General features: G+C 43.6%; 1 protein-coding gene across 3 annotated transcripts in view; it reads left to right on the forward strand.

Moving 5' to 3' along the window:
* Positions 1 to 1,606: 1,606 nt before the first annotated feature.
* rhbdl1 (rhomboid, veinlet-like 1 (Drosophila)) overlaps positions 1,607 to 17,772 on the forward strand; it is a 46,073-nt gene continuing 29,907 nt past the window's right edge. Inside the window, exons 1-2 of one of the 3 annotated variants that reach the window (XM_030754320.1) lie at positions 1,607 to 2,152; positions 9,724 to 9,882. In XM_030754320.1, the coding sequence (XP_030610180.1) occupies positions 2,114 to 2,152; positions 9,724 to 9,882 (198 nt within the window). In that variant the 5' untranslated portion in view covers positions 1,607 to 2,113. Of the gene's footprint in view, positions 2,243 to 9,723; positions 9,883 to 17,772 lie in introns of all 3 variants that reach the window. The other 2 variants (XM_030754322.1, XM_030754321.1) reach the window with 2 other exon arrangements.

Consider the following 17,772-nt stretch of genomic DNA (forward strand, 5'->3'; position numbering starts at 1 on the left):
TCTGTTATTGTTTGGTGGAAGTCCTTTGAGGTTACCAAGGCAACAGTTGAATTCAGGTTCATTTTGGCTGCTCTTTCAGTCTGTCTCACTTATTGCAGTTTGCAGATCCTCCAGCAGTGACCTCGTAATTAGATTGGTCTTATTCATGCTCACAACTACAGAGTATTGGAGGCAAATTAATTCTTAGCACTGATTAGTAGTTGAACAAAGAACTTCATGGCGTGACTTCAGTCTTTCCACGCAGGGAAAAAAAATGGAATCCTGTCATTTCCGTAGACTTGGTGGGTCATTATTAAGGTTTTGTTCAAACAGGAGTGTGTCAGACTGGCATAATGGGAGGTGACAAAGGGAAAATCTGGGAGCTCTGCCATATTGACAGGAACTCAGGCCAAATCCATTAGAATAAATACTGCAGTTACTTATGGCTTTATGGCTTCCATCTGACCCAATAACGCACAAGACAATATTGCCCTATAATGATATATATATTATTTTCTCACATTGAAGAGAACTTATAAACTGCTCTCTGTCTGTAGAAAGAGGAAGCGCCAAACACGTGGTGCAATCATAATTTTTAAGCAGGTAGAGGCACCGTGAGTTACACTGCTGATGGTAAATCCTGCAGGAAACACTGCAGATGACATGAAACATCCCCGCTTCACCCATTATCTGTTAGCTGAAGTGGTCCCTAGGTCACCACCTTGTCAGTATACTCCACTGTAGAGCATTTAACACTGCTGGGCTTTTTTTTTTTTTTTTTAAATAAACTGAGATTTACGTCCCCTTGCTGCTACCTTCCCCTTATTGTTATTGTCACCATTGTCCTGAGGAGGAGGGTTCACTGCCAATTGGTGCAGAAAGAAAACACCTTCTAAATGATCTGAAGAAAAGACGCCCACCTGAGCGCTAACAACTTCACCCGCCACCATTTTTTTATGTTCTGTTCCCTGCGTGCGGTCCCTGTATTACCCATCAAATTATTATAGATTGAACCTTTGTTCTGATGTCACTTAATGAACTGTTGTATTGAGGATTCTGGATTTGTGTTATTGTTGTTGTGGCATTCATCTGAGCCCAGTGGGAGGATCAGTGAGCCATCCAAAGTGTCTGATTCAATTTCACGTTTGTGTGTTGGAGGTGGGAGTCCGTTTGATCATTGTAACAGTCCTTACAGCATGCTAATGTGCCAGCGCTTAAAATTAGAACAAAGATATTAAGGGTTGCAGAGTTTTGATCAGGGACTGACAGTCGTATCCATATCACTGTTTTTGGTCCCTTATCCAACACATCTTCTGTGTTACTAAAATTAACAGACGTAACATGGATAGTATTTTACCATACGTCTATGTCTTAGTAGCTTTTGTCTTGTTTACACTGTGTGGGTTTGTGTGTATGAATGTCAGTAACAGACCAGACATGCTTGGTGTGTTTGTGTGTGTGTGTGTGTGTGTGTGTGTGTGTGTGTGGGTGGGGGGTGTCTGTAGCAGTAGTAAGCGCAAAGCCGCAGTGGAACCCATCCTCTCCTCCCTCTCTGAGACGCCTTACTTGTAGTGAGGAGAGGAGCCGCAGCCCCTGGCCACTCCTTCCCCTCCTGCAATTGGAAGCGAGAGGCCGCCTCCCTCCTCTGCCTCATTGGTATGCAGGCGGTGCAGTGTGTGTATGAGGAGAGAGATGGGAGAGAGAGAGGGAAGTAGCAGTCAGTGCAATGGGATAGAGGAGAGCAAGAAGGAGGAGGAGAGTGAATGAGAGCTGCTGGATTTGCCTTGCCTGCGTGCCTGCCTGCCCGCCGTCTGCTGAAGCTGGGTTTACCACCGCGCCACGCTGTACTGACACAGAGCAGAGTCACGGCCCGTTTGCACCACCAACGTGCACTCAGCACCGGTTATCACCCCGGCGACGCCACAAGAGAGAAAAACCAGGGACCATTAACAGCGGGAGGGGGGGGGGACACGGCAGTAACAAAACGGCCTGACGCTACTATTTAGGCACCAGCGGCTACCTAACCGTATCCCCCTCCACCTTCTCCCATCCTTACCAACCAGACCACCATTCCTCTCTTGCTCCTCCCTATGCCCTTGTCCTCGGCAGTTCCTCTCACCTCCCTGGCCAGTATATGGATAGAAGCTCCCTGTTTCAGCTCATACAAGAGCAGGTAAGCAAGGAGGCAGCGGCAGAGGTTTCTATGGTTACAGGATCCTGGCCACCTCACCGTCTACCCAGGGACTGAGACATGGAGGCTGTGGTGAGAACCGATGTTGGGATTGATAAAAAGGGACTGTGTGCATGGGCAAAATGAAAGCATCTTGGAGCGATGTTGGCCCCCGAGAATGTGAGGTCAGATCTTGAGCCACAGCAGGAGGGAGAGCATCATGTCATGGTCTATAGAAGGAATTATGAAGGAGATGTGTGTGAAAATGGATGGATATACTCAGTGGATGTTTAGATAGACAGATCACTGTGTTCTCCAAACGAAGAATGAATTTCAGTCTACTGGTCAATTATAACTGCTGCAGCAATTGTGCTGTCTATGTATGGATGTGTGTATGTTTATGTGCATGCGTGCCTGTGCGTGCGTGCGTGTGTGTGTGTGTGTGTGTGTGTGTGTGTGTGTGTGTGCTTGTTTTTCCTGCAGTTTAGATTGTGTTGTTGCACTTGCCACACACCGACTATTAACACCCGAGGGTCATAAGTTTGCAGAATTATTTAACATTTTATTTCTGAGGGCCAAAAATTCCTCTGAAGCTCAGGTTATAGTTTTTCCTTTAAGGCCAAATAACAGCGTCTGGTTTTAAACTTTTCCATCTTTTTTTTTTTTTTTCTTTTCCCAGCCGTGTTGGAGATTCTTGCCAAGTTGAAACACAGGGTTGGTGACTATATTTAGCCCAGTGAAAAATGTGCCTCTTGACATCTGTCCTCAAGCCAAGCTGCCATGTTTACCCTTCAGTCACATTTATCTTTGGTCTGCCATCTCCGAATTTATCAAAACCAAAATTAGTTTAAAAGGCAGCTTCAACGCATTTGGGTTGTGCGTCATGAAGACAAAAGTTCAGCTGTGTTTTGATGCTTGTTATTGAACTCGCACATCTCCCATTTTTAATGATAACCTGGCCCCGCTGGGGTTTTGCGCTGATTGCCAGATGGGATGGACAATCATTTTGTCCAAGAGGAAGAAATCGATTGCATGCTGCAGGGTCGGGGGGGTCACGAGTGGCTCATCTGCAACACATTGATTAACAGACTCAAGGGACTGCAAACACGTTTACATTAAAGTGCTTATACAGTAAATGACTCACAGACACACACACACACACACGCAGAATTTGTACTGAATTTAGGACGTGTGTGTCTGCGATTGTGTGCACAGCTGCATTTTTATGAACGTGTGTGTGGAGGAGGCCTGTGCAGGTTATGTGAGAAGATGCTCTGTGGTGGCTCTGATGAGTTATGCACTGTATAAGCGCTTCAACATTAGCTGCTTTAATGATGCCGCCACAATTCATATTCCTTCATAGATACTTTTCAGCGTGAAGCTGACTAATCTATGTCAATATCCATTTTCAGTGTAACAGGTCCTCAGGCTGGGGATAAAGCCAATATTTCCACACTGTAAATTACTACTTGTTTCATTGATTGTGGGGTTTATGTTTTTGCCTGAGCCAGTATTTGCATATAGGCAGTTTGCAAGGCCACAGCTGAGCAGGATGCAGTTCTGTTCAGCTCAGGTCTAGACCAAATCATTCACACTGGCTGACGACGGGCTTTCTCCACCTTTGGGACTGCATGCGGCGGCCTTTGATTTGGAAAAGATCTACTAAAAGGTCAACTAAAATGAGGTGAAATCTGCCAACAGCTTTTGGACAGAGAGCAGGAAAGCTTGTTTTTTCTAAACAAAGCCTTCTGCCTGCCTAAACATTAAGCACTTTCCTCTCCACCGTCTTTATCCAGGAAAATGTTTTGCCTCATGTTGATGCAGCTCTGCCCTCCAGATTTCTCTTGTCACATTCACTGGAGGCTTTTCCACAACAACAGCAATATCCCACCAGCTTCTAAGCAAATCTGCAAGTGCACCTGGAGATCAAGTGCATTTCTCAAGGGCATTTTAACTGTAGTCAGATGTAAAGGGAGATGAACGTGCAGTCACTGTCGCCTCTTAGTTTTTCCATTGTCTTTCATTCTGAATCTGCCATCTTGCACTTTTAAAAAATAGATTTGGGTATCATTTGCCTGCTATTTTTTTTTTTTTTTTTTTTTTTTTTTTTACTGTGATGTCTTTATCAGACAGTCAAGTCAAGAGGCAGATCCATTTCACTGCCACTGGGAAACTGAGGCAGACTTGGCCTGGTATATCCTCTAATTGAACATCTTTTAGTCATTAAAGGCTCTAGACTTTAACGATTTGGGGGTTTCAGTGAAGTGTTCCAAAATCACTACGGGACGGGACGGGATGGGACATCTTTTGCATATGTGAGAACTGCAGGTCTGAAGGAGAGGGGTTGTTGCGGGCCTGTCAGACTGAACCACATGAAAATGCTGCAGGGGGAGAGGAAGAGAGCACAACAGTAGCAACATGAGTTTATTAGTCTTTGTCTGCAGGAGGTTGTAGTGCTGAGCGTGGGCTATTTCTGGCCTGTGCAGCCTCTCACATACACACATGCTTATGGTACCCTTTCTATTCTAGGGCCACTGATAAGGTAACTTGATGGTTGGCAGCATTCAGCTACTAAAGTATGTTATCACTTGCACCATTCAGATCTAATCATATTTATATCTCACCCATAAGGACTTGGGGTTCTGAATGCTTTTCTGACATATTCATGTCACATAGAAACAGCGAGTCTGTTATGTACCACATAGATAAGCTGTATTTGAATTGCATTTGAACGCAGTAAAGTGGAGTTAGATGACCGTTTGCATCACCTTGGATGTCTCTGTTCTGTAGTGTCCGCGGAGTGATTTAGATCTTAGGGCTGTCGCGTCGCAGTGCCACAGTGGCAAAGTTTAAAACATGCTGATATTAATAGCACAGCCGAACATGCATTGTGATAATTAGAGTCAGTGGCCCAGTTGTTGGTGAACACCAGTGTGTCCTGAGGGCAGCGGAGGCAATTCAAAGGGTTTTTTTATCTGATGCCACGCTCTGCCCTGTAAATGCCACAACAGTGCATTGGTGCTCTTGTTCACAGACACCAGAGTAGACTGTCTTTTTTTTTTTTGGCTCGGTGCCACAGGGTTAGTACTGTGTTACTGAGACTGTGCCAAGGAACCACACCAGCAGCGGTGCTACATTTGTGTTTTGAGGAGTCACTGAAACCACTGTCTTCCAGGGAGTAAATACTATTCATTAAACAACCATTCATTTACTACTTGTAGCTACTATGCATAGCCTGCATAGTAGCTACAAGTAGTAGTACAAAGATGGACGTAACGACAAGGCCAGTGGTTGCTTAAGTCCCACTTGTGCAACTACAAACATGATTAGTGCGGGGTAGACTCAAACCAATTTGCTCAGATCTGTACAGAAGAAAGTGACTCCTCAAAGCATGTGTTTTATCCTCCTTTTGGATTCTGAGGACCATAATTTACACAAAAAAAAAGATCATGCTGTATTCAGTAACGCTTGAAACTAGCGACTGAGACAACAAACTCATCGGGAAAGTGTTTTCCGAGGTCACAGATGAGGGAGCAAGGGGTCATTTTCTCTTAGACTTTTATAAAACCAGCCTCCTTTTGAAAACAGAGAAGTGGTATTCATCTTTTATAAACAGTCTTTGAAATCAGTCTTAAAATGTGTTTATAGAAGTCATCTTAGATAATTAATATAATGAAAAGGGGTTTGTTAATTAGGAGGTTCAAAGATAAGGTTTTTATCACTGTGGGCATCCATTCAGCCAAAATACTTTAATTTGAATATGTCTGAGCATGTGTTAATTAAAACAGGGGTGTGTATTAGGTAACATGGACGACCTCAGATTTTGGGCTGTCTATGCTCTTAAATGACCTTGTAGTGTTTTTTTCAGCCACATCAATTAAGCCACCTGCCTAATATTGTGTTTGTCCCTCTTGTAACACCCAAACAACCCGGTTGGGGCATAGGCACAGAACCTCTGGGGGTGTCCTTTGGTGTCTGACACTGGGACATTAGTAGCGAATCCGCTGATCAGGCTTGCTCCAGTGCATCCCACAGATGCATGTGAGTGGAACGTGTCAACGTAACGTCCAAATGAATGCTCGGTCCCAAGGTTTTCCCAGGAAAATGGCAAACTGTAACAAAATAAGCAATGTTTATTCATGTCATCTATCAGTGGTTTCAGTGTTGCAGCTGAACCGTGCAGAACTGGCTGTGTTTCAGCCATACTGTCTGCATCTGGATCACAGCTGGGGTTTGTGGTTTGTCCCTGGGCTTGAGGCTTTGCCCTCGGGTTCCTGTGGAACTGACAGATAAATCAGTCTTTGGCGAGGGTCAGTCAGAGTCGCTGTGCCGAAGGTAATAGAGGTCCCATGGGTTAACACTGAGATCATTCCCCTGCAGTCCGCATTCTTCTTTCTACCCGCTTTCTACATTTTTATCCTGTGTCTTGTCCACCTCCTCACACTTGCTCTTAAGGGAACCCAGCTTGGTTGATCTGTCTGCCTTGACACTATCATAATTTCCCACCCCGCCTCCCTTTACACCCAGAGTTCATCCTTAGCACCGCCTCATTCTTATCTCGTTGGTCTCTTTCTATCCGTCTTCATTTTATTTTCTTTCCTGCCATCTCAGGGATCTGTATCTGTCCCCGTTTTATAGCCGCCCCTCCCGCCCCATTGTGTCTTTCCGTTGCCTCTCGAATGCCAATATGTTGGTGGGGGTAAATGCAAGAAAGGGATGACACACAGGCGACTAGTAACCATGGAAACGCATGCAGCTTGTCAAAGTGTCGCCCTCGCCAGTGTTGGATCGCTTCAATAACTGCTTCCTTCTCAGTGCTTTTCCCTCATTCTTCCAACCCTTTCTTCCCTCTGTTTCTCTGCCCTGCTCCTCTGTTCATGTACGTCAACAGCCTGTCCGAGGAGGAGAAGGGGGAGTGTGTGTGTGTGTGGGGGGGGGTGGGGGGGGGTGGGGGGGGGGGGGGGGGGGGAAATCAGGCCCTACTTGCCAACACTCATTTATCTCAGTGTGCCTCATCTTGGTAATTGATAACCCTAATTGGCTACAAGATCCAATCCACCACCTTCCTGTATCCTCTGCAGACAGTCTCCCCCCAGCAACGTTCTTCCTGAATAAGGTCATACAATGACGGGAAAGTATCTGTGCAGTATGACAGCTCAGTGTAAACACTTGGTGTAAATGTGCATGGCCATATAAAGCAGGCCCCTGTGTCTGTGCTTCTGCTGCATGTGTAGGGTAGTGATGTGCTGACATATGGAGGCTGACAGTAATCAGACGTCCCCAGTGTGGCTCTCTGTTCCCCCTGTCAGCCCGGGCTGAGCCGGGAGCACATTAGAATCTGATCTATCTCTTCTCTGTGGCAAGAGGATGCAGAGCACTGGAGTGTGTCACAGCCCTCTTATAGGAAAGAGAAGTAGAGGACTCGCTGCCAGACCGCTGGGTTAGCCTGACGTACAGAGACAGTGTTTTTTATTCTTTGTGCATCTTAGTTTCATTCCCGTCTCCTCTCTGGCGCTCTCTTGTTCTTCTCTCCTCTTGTTTCATACCTTCTCGTCCTTCAACTTTAATCTTGTCATTTTCCATTTCTTTCATTTCGTCAACCCACCAACCACCCACGTACCTCTTCCGTTTTTCACCTCTTGCCTCCTTGCAGTCATTTTTCTTCCCCTCTGTACCCCCACATATGATCTTGGTACGCTACACATCACAGACACCGAGTATATCTGCACTGCTACGCTCCTCAAGGGAAGAACGGGGCCGTGTTTTAACAAATATCCATGGAACACAAAGTTAAGGAGATTAGCTAAAAATAGACATGGGCCCGTGCCGTTCCCATTTTGGTTCATTTTTGTCTACAAATTTGGTATTATGTGCAATTCAGGCTGCCACGAGAGTGCTGGCTATCACATTGGGCAATCAAGATGCTGTGTGTTGAGACTGCAAGATGATGCAAGACCAAGGAGGAGATGTTCTATGGCTGTGATGTGTAAACAGTCCTCAGTCAAACATTTTGAAGACAGTGTGGTTATGTGAGTACAAAAGCTTTTTTGAGAGTTTTTTTTGTTTGTTTGTTTTTCTGGAGGTGAGAGTTATTTAGTAAGAGTATCATAATTAATAATATTCCTTCACTACATCACCTAGGAGTGAGTAGACACTCATTCTAATTAAAGCACCATTAAAACTTACTCATAAGTTCCTGCTTTCACTGCGCTCTCCCAGGTGACTAAGCACAGTGTCCAGGGAGTGAAAAAGCTGAGACTCGCTCCACTCACACCAATGCATTACCTAATTTATCTTTTTGCTCCTTCGTTGAGCAGTAAAGCCTTTAGCTTTGAGTCTCCTGCAGTAGAGACAGACACGGTGTCAGCGCAGATCACGTCCAGACTAAGGCTCCTTTAGATGAGATTCTTCTCATGGACTTATGACATGGGCATCGGTGATCCAGCATGACTGACTACACCCTGACGCAACATCTGAAAGCTCACTTCATCCCTGGGGCGACAAGAGGCCGTTGGTTTACTCTCCAAAACCTAAAAAGACACTGTTAGCATTCAGGAAACAGTAAAATGAGAAGCAGCAAGGACTCTTCCCATGCGGTCTCTTTGTACTGCTTCAGTTTTTCCTCAGGCACAGTTTCACAAACACAGATGCACTAAGGAGAGCAGGCATGAGAAATTAACGCTCCATTGGAGAGCAATTGAATTGCATTCAAGAAGAGAAAGTAGAGAAGAAAATGAAGTAGTGGTGTGTATGATGCAAAGCTGCCCCCCCCCCCCTCAAAAAAAAAAGAAAAATTACATACACACCACATTACATAAACCAAGCGTCGACACACACCCTATACTTTACAAGCCATTTTTAACCTGGTGCTATTTCAAACAAATGCACTCGGACGATTTTATGACATTCTACTGCTTAAATCAATTACAAGGAGCAGCTCTGGCATACAGGCATCAGCAGTAATAACCCACGGGGCTGTGGGTCTTTGTGAGCGGTGATTATAAAAACCACACTGACTGAGAGCCGCAAATGTGGCCAAAAACAGACTCATGCAGTCAAATGAAGCATCCACGCAGGAACAAAGACTGAAAAGTCAGACTCATTTAGTGCTGTGGGATTGCTTTTTTTTTTTTTTTTTTCTTTTTTTTCTTTTTAGGAAACCTAGAATGACATACTCGCCCAGTCTCCTGTTGCTGCTCCCAACATCAGCAACAACCAAACCCTTTGATGTCAGTGGACTTGCTCCTTTCATGAGGTTGAATGTGGTCTTTTTCTTGGAGCAGGTCTTTTAAAGGCGTCATAGAAGCATCAGCTTAATGAAATCTGGTGTCACTATCTGAGCTTTTGCTGTAAGCCCTGAAGCTCTGGTTTTTCTTTATTGAGACTATCTGTTGTGTCTATATATACTAGTGTATCCCAGCTGTCTATTACTTGATGCATTCTCCCAGAGGGCAGACTGACACCTAATCTCTGCTTATTAAAAAAATAAGGCTGCATATAATAGTGCAGTGCAGTGCGGTTGTCTTGCAGTTTTTAACTCCAAGGTTTTTGTTTTGTTTGTTTGTTTTTTCCAGCTGGACCCAGAGAACACCGGTTTCATTGCAGTGGAGAACTTTACCAGTTTGGTGGAGCACCATGAGCTGCAGCTGGACCCATCCAAGCTGGACATGTTGTTAGCCCTCGTCCAGAGCAATGAAGAAGGACAGGTGTGCTACCAGGAGCTCATCGAGCTGGTGAGTGGACACCGTAAGCATGCGTGCGCGGGCGCAAATAGTAATCCGGGGTGGGAGTCGCATTAGGTCCTGCTGCGCACACACAAACATCCCACTTTTTTGTTGGATTTCAGAAAGGTTACAAAATTGATTCAGACAGAGCCAGTGAGCTCTGCAGTGGCGAAAATTGACTCGACCATTTAGGTCGTTGTCCTCCAAAAGAAGGATCAATCTTTCCAGTTAATGTGTCGGTAAATCCAGACACTTAACCTCACAAGCCGGCAACAGCGAGTGCAACACCCACACCAAGTTGGCAAAGCACAATGTTGAAGCAATAGATTCTATTTATTATAGCATATATATATATATATATATATATATATATATAAAAACATAATAACGTTGTAAGGACAGTAATATATACAATGTGGCCAAATAGTGTTCTTTTCCCCTAGTATTCTAAACACAACCATTTTCTAATGTTTGACTCTGAGTGATTACGTGCCATCATATCTCAGCTGCAGCCATAGATGACTTATTCTGAGGCATGCCTTTCTTTTTATTCATCCCCTGCTCTGCTTGTTGCGGTTACAAATTCACGTAGAGCTTTATATGTGAATGGCTGAGTCTCTTCAAGCACATTGATGAGCACCTGACTTTGGCTCCTGGTGCTGTAGGGTGTAAGCACAGTGATTAATTCAACTCAATGCAATTCCTGGGATATTTTCTCTTCTCGTAAGCTCATTTTCCCTGCTCCTGCTTTCTCTTTTTCTATTTATCTCTCTCTCTCTCTGTCTATTTGTGTGTGTGTGTGTGTGTTGTGCTCCCTATGGTTTGTAATGAGGGCCACATGAGGCCACTCAATTTGGAGCTGGTCCCATTTCTGAGGTTTCTGCCACTACAGATTGTAGAGGTGCTGCTCCCACAGCGAAGCCTCACCTGGAAATGTACATTTCTCTTTCTCCACCACAAGTGGGGTTTTTTTTCTTTTTCTTTTTTTTTTTTTTTTTTTTGTGGGGGGGCACATCCTTCTCATCTCATTGCATTCTCATCTGAATCCTCCCCTTCTCAATTCATGCTGTATTGCCTCCCTTTCATTTTAAACCTGTCTCCTTGAACCCTCAGATCTCATTTCCTTCTCTTTCATTCCCTCCTTCTCTTTTTCTTGTGAACATATGTTCTGCGGGGGGAGAAAAAAAAAACCCTGCCTCGCCTCCAACATCATCAGGGAGACACTTTTAAAATTGCCCATCAGCCAAATGCAAATTGCCTTCGATTAGCCCAGCATTGGTAGTAGTCGGCAGTAATCTGAGGTAATTTGAGAGCGCCCATGTCTCACAAAGATATCGACCCCCAGGTCTGTTTTTAAAGATTTGTCTGATACGTGCATGTGAATGCATACGGAACAATACCCACGCCGCTGTGCACATGCATGCAATTGGCATATATACAAACACTTTCAAGAAGTTTATTATTAATTGATGCAGCCTCCCACTTCCTCGTTGTCTGTCTCACTACCTCCCCTTCTCCCTGATGTACATACACACACACACACACACACACACACACACACACACACGCACGCACGCACGCATGCAGTCTCTAATGTAGGCAGTCTCTCATTCATACACATGAGCACTGTGTGTGCAGATTTGCTGAGTAATTTAGAGGATATTTGAATGTTGATGTGAATCTGGCCTCCCATTGTGCGGCATGTGATGCGTGAGCTCTGCAGACAAAGTGCAGCACGTAGCGTGCCATTTTCAACCAGATCATCAGTGAATACCTTTGGCCTTCTTTCCCCTCCTCACTCTGTGCTGCTCTCACCTCATTGGCTTTAGTTTGTATCTTCATTCTGTAAAGATTGGATTTAGTCCAGTTCTCCCTTCTTTTAGTTTTTGCTTGCTTTTTTTTTTTTCTCCCAGTGTATAACAGATGACAGTCGTGTTGTGATTTGGAAGGTTCAGTGCTGCTACAGCGATATAGCCTGTGCCTGAAGTCTGGTGTCTGTATTGATTTTGTGGTCTGGCCTCTGTGGAAAATGTAACACCCCCTCCACATTATTAAAATGGACATAGCAAGATGCACTGTGTGTGTGTGTGTGTGTGTGTGTGTGTGTGTGTGTGTGTGTGTGTGTGTGTGTGTGTGTGTGTGTGTGCATGCGCGCATTCGTGTTCTCAATCTGTGCCTTTTCAGAGCTTTCAGTTCACAAGCTGGTGAGATTTCTCTCTGTTGTGTCTCTTAGCGGCTGTGTTCAACATTTTTTTTTCTGATTTGTTGTTCTACATTCGCTCCGTGAGTTTTGCAGCCGTGAATTCACACTGCCTCTCTCGACCTCAGTGGGTGTAAACGTGTTTGAATCACACCGTTAGGCAACAGCTTCTCTGGTGTCTGTGTGAGAGCGCGTGCGCTCGCACAAGTACGAGACTGGCTCGCGCGTCGTTCACGTTCATGTCATCTTTCATGCAGGGCGATCTGAGCCAGAGAGCTCCATCAGTTCAGCCAGAGGGGTGAATAAGTAACGCTCTGCTAAAACCTCTCTTGGGGAACTGTACGTACACACACACACACTCTTGTACATATATGAAAGAGTAGTGGTCTGTGTCTGACTGCTAATCAGCGAAGACTTCTGCACAAATGTTTCATGCAGCAAGGAAACCAATAGACATTTTTTTTGCAGCTATACAGTAAAACTCAGATATTTTGTCAGTTCAGAAGGCTGAAAGACACCCAAGGTTTCAAAAGTCATACATGAGGGCTTTTTGGGGGGTGCAAGTGTGAAAGATTAGCATGTGTTTAAGAATTCAGGGTAAAAGGAACTCACCCTGAAGTCTCATAAATTCCGATCCTATGTTTAATTTCACCTATTGAGCCCTCTGATGCTATCATGTTCCAGCTGTGTAGCTGAAGAAGTATGTCACAGCTCTCCTTTGGGTGATAATTTGGCTAATGTTTGACAGAGACACAAAATGGCAGCCATGGTTAATTACATGGGTGAAGTGTGTGTTTCAGAGATTGTAGCAGGGGTTTCTCTGTGTTTAGGTTGAAGGATTTTAAGACTTCTCCTTTCCCATTTCATTTTTATCCTTTTGCCCAGATGATGCACGAATATTCCCTGCTCCGGCAGGAGGTGTAGTTAGGGAAACACATATTTAATGTTTATTCACATTTTCTGTTTTAAACTGAGTGAGTCCTTTGTCATATTTGAGATAGGAAAAAAAAATCGAGTTAAAGTTCATTCTGGAAGTAGCTGATTACAGCAATTCAAAGTTTCCAAGTCATCCTAAGTCACAGTGCTCACGCTGTTCAGTGTCTCTTTCTCCAGGGACACAGATGCTACCTATCAGCATCACACTGCACACTGAACTCCAGTCAAGGCTTTCTGTTGTAGATGGGTTGCCAACTAAAAGTAATGCACTTTGCCTAAGTGTCCTGGAGTAAAGGCTTTTTAAAAAAAAAATTTGTTTTTTTTGCACTGCAGCTATTAAACCACGAAGGAAGGTTGTGGCCACAAAAAGATTTGAGTACGAAAGAACCTGAGTATCTGGGTCAGGGTAGAATCAGCGTGGCTGAGATCCGCAGTGATTTAGATTCTGCTGCGAGAGAGCATGACAAAGTGAGAGAGAGAGGAAAGGAGAGGGTGCTTTTGGCCCTTTGGATGACTCGCAAATTAGATAGGAAATGCAAACAGTGGCACTGTTAGCCTTTTTGATGGGGAATCTGTAGCCTGGTTAATTGGCACAGCCTTCGATTGTTTTTAGCATCGATAACTGATTCATCGTGGGAGGAAGGAAAGTGAGCAAAATCAGAATCATTTATGGATTGTTTTGCAGCTGCAATGCAGACATCTGGATGGCCTTTAAGCCACTTTTTTTTTTTAATTGTTATTGCTAATTAGTATTGAGCTGCATGGTATTGACCATGTGGTGTGACTAATTAATCCATCAAGGACGACTGACTAGAGCTGAGAGCAGCATGTACAGTAGGCAACCTGCAGCCACCACAAGGCACACGCCGCTGTCAGTCTGCTCGAATCAGCCGTCCCTAAAGGGGAATACTGCCTTTATATGTGTTTGTGCTCTTTGCCTCACCATCAGTTATTTCCCTGCAGACTTTGCCCCATCAGGGAACTGATACACACCCCAGATTTCTCCCTTACAACACTGTACTGATGTCATGTGAATTTTTTTTTCCTTGTACATTTTCCTCTGTCACCCCTGAAGTTTTGGCTGCCTGTGTGAGTGAGTGTGTGTGTGTTATTGTCTGCTTGCCGTCTCTCTCCTGTCGTCACATCAAAAGCCTGCTAATGCTCAATTTAGTGTCGGCAGTCCTGCATGTCAGAGAAGGTGAAGCAGAGTGACAGTCGCATTTAGCCGTGCCTTCAGGGAACAAATTTTCACTCAGGCGATATAAATGGGAGAGAATACAGTAGCAATGCAGAGAGGTGGTAGGTGTTGTCACGGAGCCAGAAACAGATTAAATAAGCAGAGATCTTATTTAGAAAAGTAGACAGTCACATTTTCTTTGTTTTTATTGTACTTTCAGTGATATCAAGATATTTAGAATGAGCAGAGAGAGATGTCTCACCTTCGCTGTCCACTGGTGGCCTCTAAAAATCTATTAATCAAACCCACACGGGCAGGCATCTGATCTCCTCGTCGTATGTTTCCCATCGCTGCCTTCTAATGTCCCCCTGCTCCTTTTGCTCTGCTTTCACTTCCTGCCTCAAGTATAGTATAATTGCATTTTCCAGGCCTGATTTCCATACTAAATATGCAACCCTCTGTCTGTGGGAGAGCCAGCAGCCCAGCTCGACATCGTTCTGGTTATCACTTTGCAACAGGCCCTTACACCCTCGCTGTACAACCACCAGTATCATAATTACCCACAGTTAGGATAGTTACCACATCCTGCTCTGCTAGCTTCCAAAAGGGATTAACGCTTTTTTTTTTTCCCCAGTTTTTGCCCGAGCGATTTCTTGAAGAGGAAGGAAGAAACGGTCGCTACTATTTGCAGTTCTTTATTATTTGCTCCCCTGTTTACAGATTTTGTCTACCAGCGTGCTTAGCTCATTAGCTTTTATAGATATTGACCCACAATTTCTTCCACTGTATCCCCTGCTGTGTCTACATATAATGAGTCTACAAGCAGCAGGACCTGGCTAATGAATTACTGATGGTGTACCATAATGGTGGGTTGTACTTCCTGCAGGCCCCCTCCAGAGGTTCCATTACACATCACATGAAGCTGCCATGTTTGTCTAAGGTTACTGTTATATGAACCCGTGCTGAAGCTTTGCTGTTGTAGCTGTTGCCTTCTTAATCTTCCTAGAGACTGGTGTCATCACATCATCACACATTATTTGATTTAAAGTTAATTGTTTAGTCGGCCAGCTGGCCTCATATGAGATGTATTTTTATTTAAGCTACACCAGAGATTTTAAGGCTTGATGCCTTTCAGCCACCATGATACCAGTGGCTCATGCATGCTCATTTTCTGTACAGAAATGCAGATATTGAAGCGTCCCTGCTGCGGGTAGCTGGTCAGACAGTGTTTTCAGTGGGAACTCTGGCGGAAAAGAACTCCGTGTTGTTATCCTGGCAGTTCTCTGCCTCGCCTGTCAGAATTGTGGCATTAGGATAGTTTTCATCCTAAGCCTCTATAAAAGAACTTATCAAAAGCCGGCCGTGTCGGCCTGCAGGCGTCTGCATAGCCTCTGCTCACTAAGCAAACCTGAAGTCCGTGATTAAAATAAACACACACACACACACACACACACACACACACACACACACACACACACACACACACACACACACACACACACACACACACACACACACACACACACACACACACACACACACACATAAACGCATGCAAACACCTTCTTTCTTTCCATGCAATAGTTCCTTTCACCAAAGATTTGCTTTTCAAGGATGGACGCGCTCCAACAACGTATTTGTTACAATGCCTGAGCAGTAATCGATCCAGCCGGCAGTCAGACTCACATTTTATCTAAATAAAATAACCACTTAAATATTACTTAAGCGATAACAGAAAGAGAGATACGAAATTCATGTGGTGAAAAGCAAACACATGTAACATGACTTTTATGTTTTAGTTGCTGCTGAAAAGTGCGAAGAAAGAGAAATTTCACACGTGCACTTACAGGTTTATTAAGTACTAAATACCTCTCAACTTCTGCTTTAATTAGAATACGCTCTAAAGCTTAAAGCACATAAACTTTGCGTAGCTTCTATAAGGAACATCCTAGTTAAATTACAGTAAAGTGCTGGCAGAGAGTTTTGCCATCATTAAACTGTTGTCTTACAGTGTACCTAATGTAATCTGCAACATTTTGTCATTGTAAAAATATAACAGTTCTGTGCTGTATAGAATAAAAGCTTCACAATATAATATAGCTGGTTGCCATTACACTGACATTGTACTCAGTCATGGCGGCCCATTACAAAAAAACTTTAACAATGTTCTTGGGCACATAAACACATCCACAACAATCAACGTTTAAACACAAAATAAAAGTAAAAAAGAATAAACTAATTGTTTGTATTTATTCAGTAAATGTGTACAATAACTCACCGTTAACATTCACAAAAAACAATGCATTCCTGTGCAAAATATCCTGCGTTTTTAAGTCATTATGCCATGTACTTTTTTACCAAACACTTTCAGGACCAGCATTTGTGTCCCATCCCTGACACACAGGCAGGACTGTGCAAACTGTCAGAGTGATGAACTGATAATCACTGTTCATAGCTTTACTTTCTTCCGCAGAAGTCATTCCACTTAGCACAAGCTTGCAAAAAATGAAACTGAACACACTGAAATGAGCAATGACGTTAAAGAAAAATAGTCTTGCCTCTGTGAAATCAGAAGTTTATGAATGTTAGTTTGTTCCGATCCAGTGCGATTAGTCGCACTGATGAGCTTCCCTCTCAGATCATGTGAGAACAAACCCTCCTTTGCTTTTGTATGATCCACTTAGTGTGAGGAAAGTTATGGTTTAATTGTTGAAATGAGAGCAGCAGGCGAGAGGAGATCTGTTTTGTCATGAAAAGGTGTTCTCCAGCTGTTTACAGTAATGCTTCAAAAAAAAAAAAAAAAAACAGACATAAAGTCATCACATAGCTAAAACCAGCAAATGAAAACAGAATGCATGGTGCAGATTCCTTAGAGTCTTTCATCATTTTTGAAAGCAATAATTCAAGGGGAATTTTGGGTAATGAGCTTTTGTGCACTCTTGTTGAAAAGCTGATACAGCTCTCGTGTCAGTGGTGCAGCTCATTTAGTTTACTTAGCATAATGACTGAAAACAATTAGCCTAGCTATGCCCAAAAATAATAAATTCTCAACATCTTGTTGGAAGTGAACTAAAACCGAGGTTTAAAAAAAGTAAAGTTTTTATGCTAACCTGTGTTTAAACCGTTGTTTGAGAAAAGGCTCCCTGACAGCCACATGTTCATGTCAAGATTTCAGGAAGTTGCATGAAATATGGCATGTTGTTTAAAGTAAGCTTTAAAGGTGCTGGTACACAAACAGATCCAGACAGGCCCGGGCTAACTCTTCCCCCATTTCCTGGAGGCATTTAACTCTAGACTGTATATAAAAGATGGATGTAGCTTCTGAGCACATTATCTTATTCTTTCTAACTGCCAGCAGATTGTTGGTTTTTCACTAGTCTATACTAGTCTGGAGAAAAACTGCTAAATTGGATCTATTCCCTAATCCGTTACTGTGATAAGTAAATGTCGCCCTGGTGGTTTTGTGGACTCAACTGCACAAACTTCAAGTCTTTTTTAATATAACATAATGCTGTTTTTGTAAATTATGGCCCCATTTAGAGTCAAAAAGGGGGATAAAGTAGAGTTTGGTATTAGCATGAAGTCA

The sequence above is a fragment of the Archocentrus centrarchus genome, chromosome 19, assembly GCF_007364275.1.
Source record: "Archocentrus centrarchus isolate MPI-CPG fArcCen1 chromosome 19, fArcCen1, whole genome shotgun sequence".
Lineage (NCBI taxonomy): Eukaryota > Metazoa > Chordata > Actinopteri > Cichliformes > Cichlidae > Archocentrus > Archocentrus centrarchus.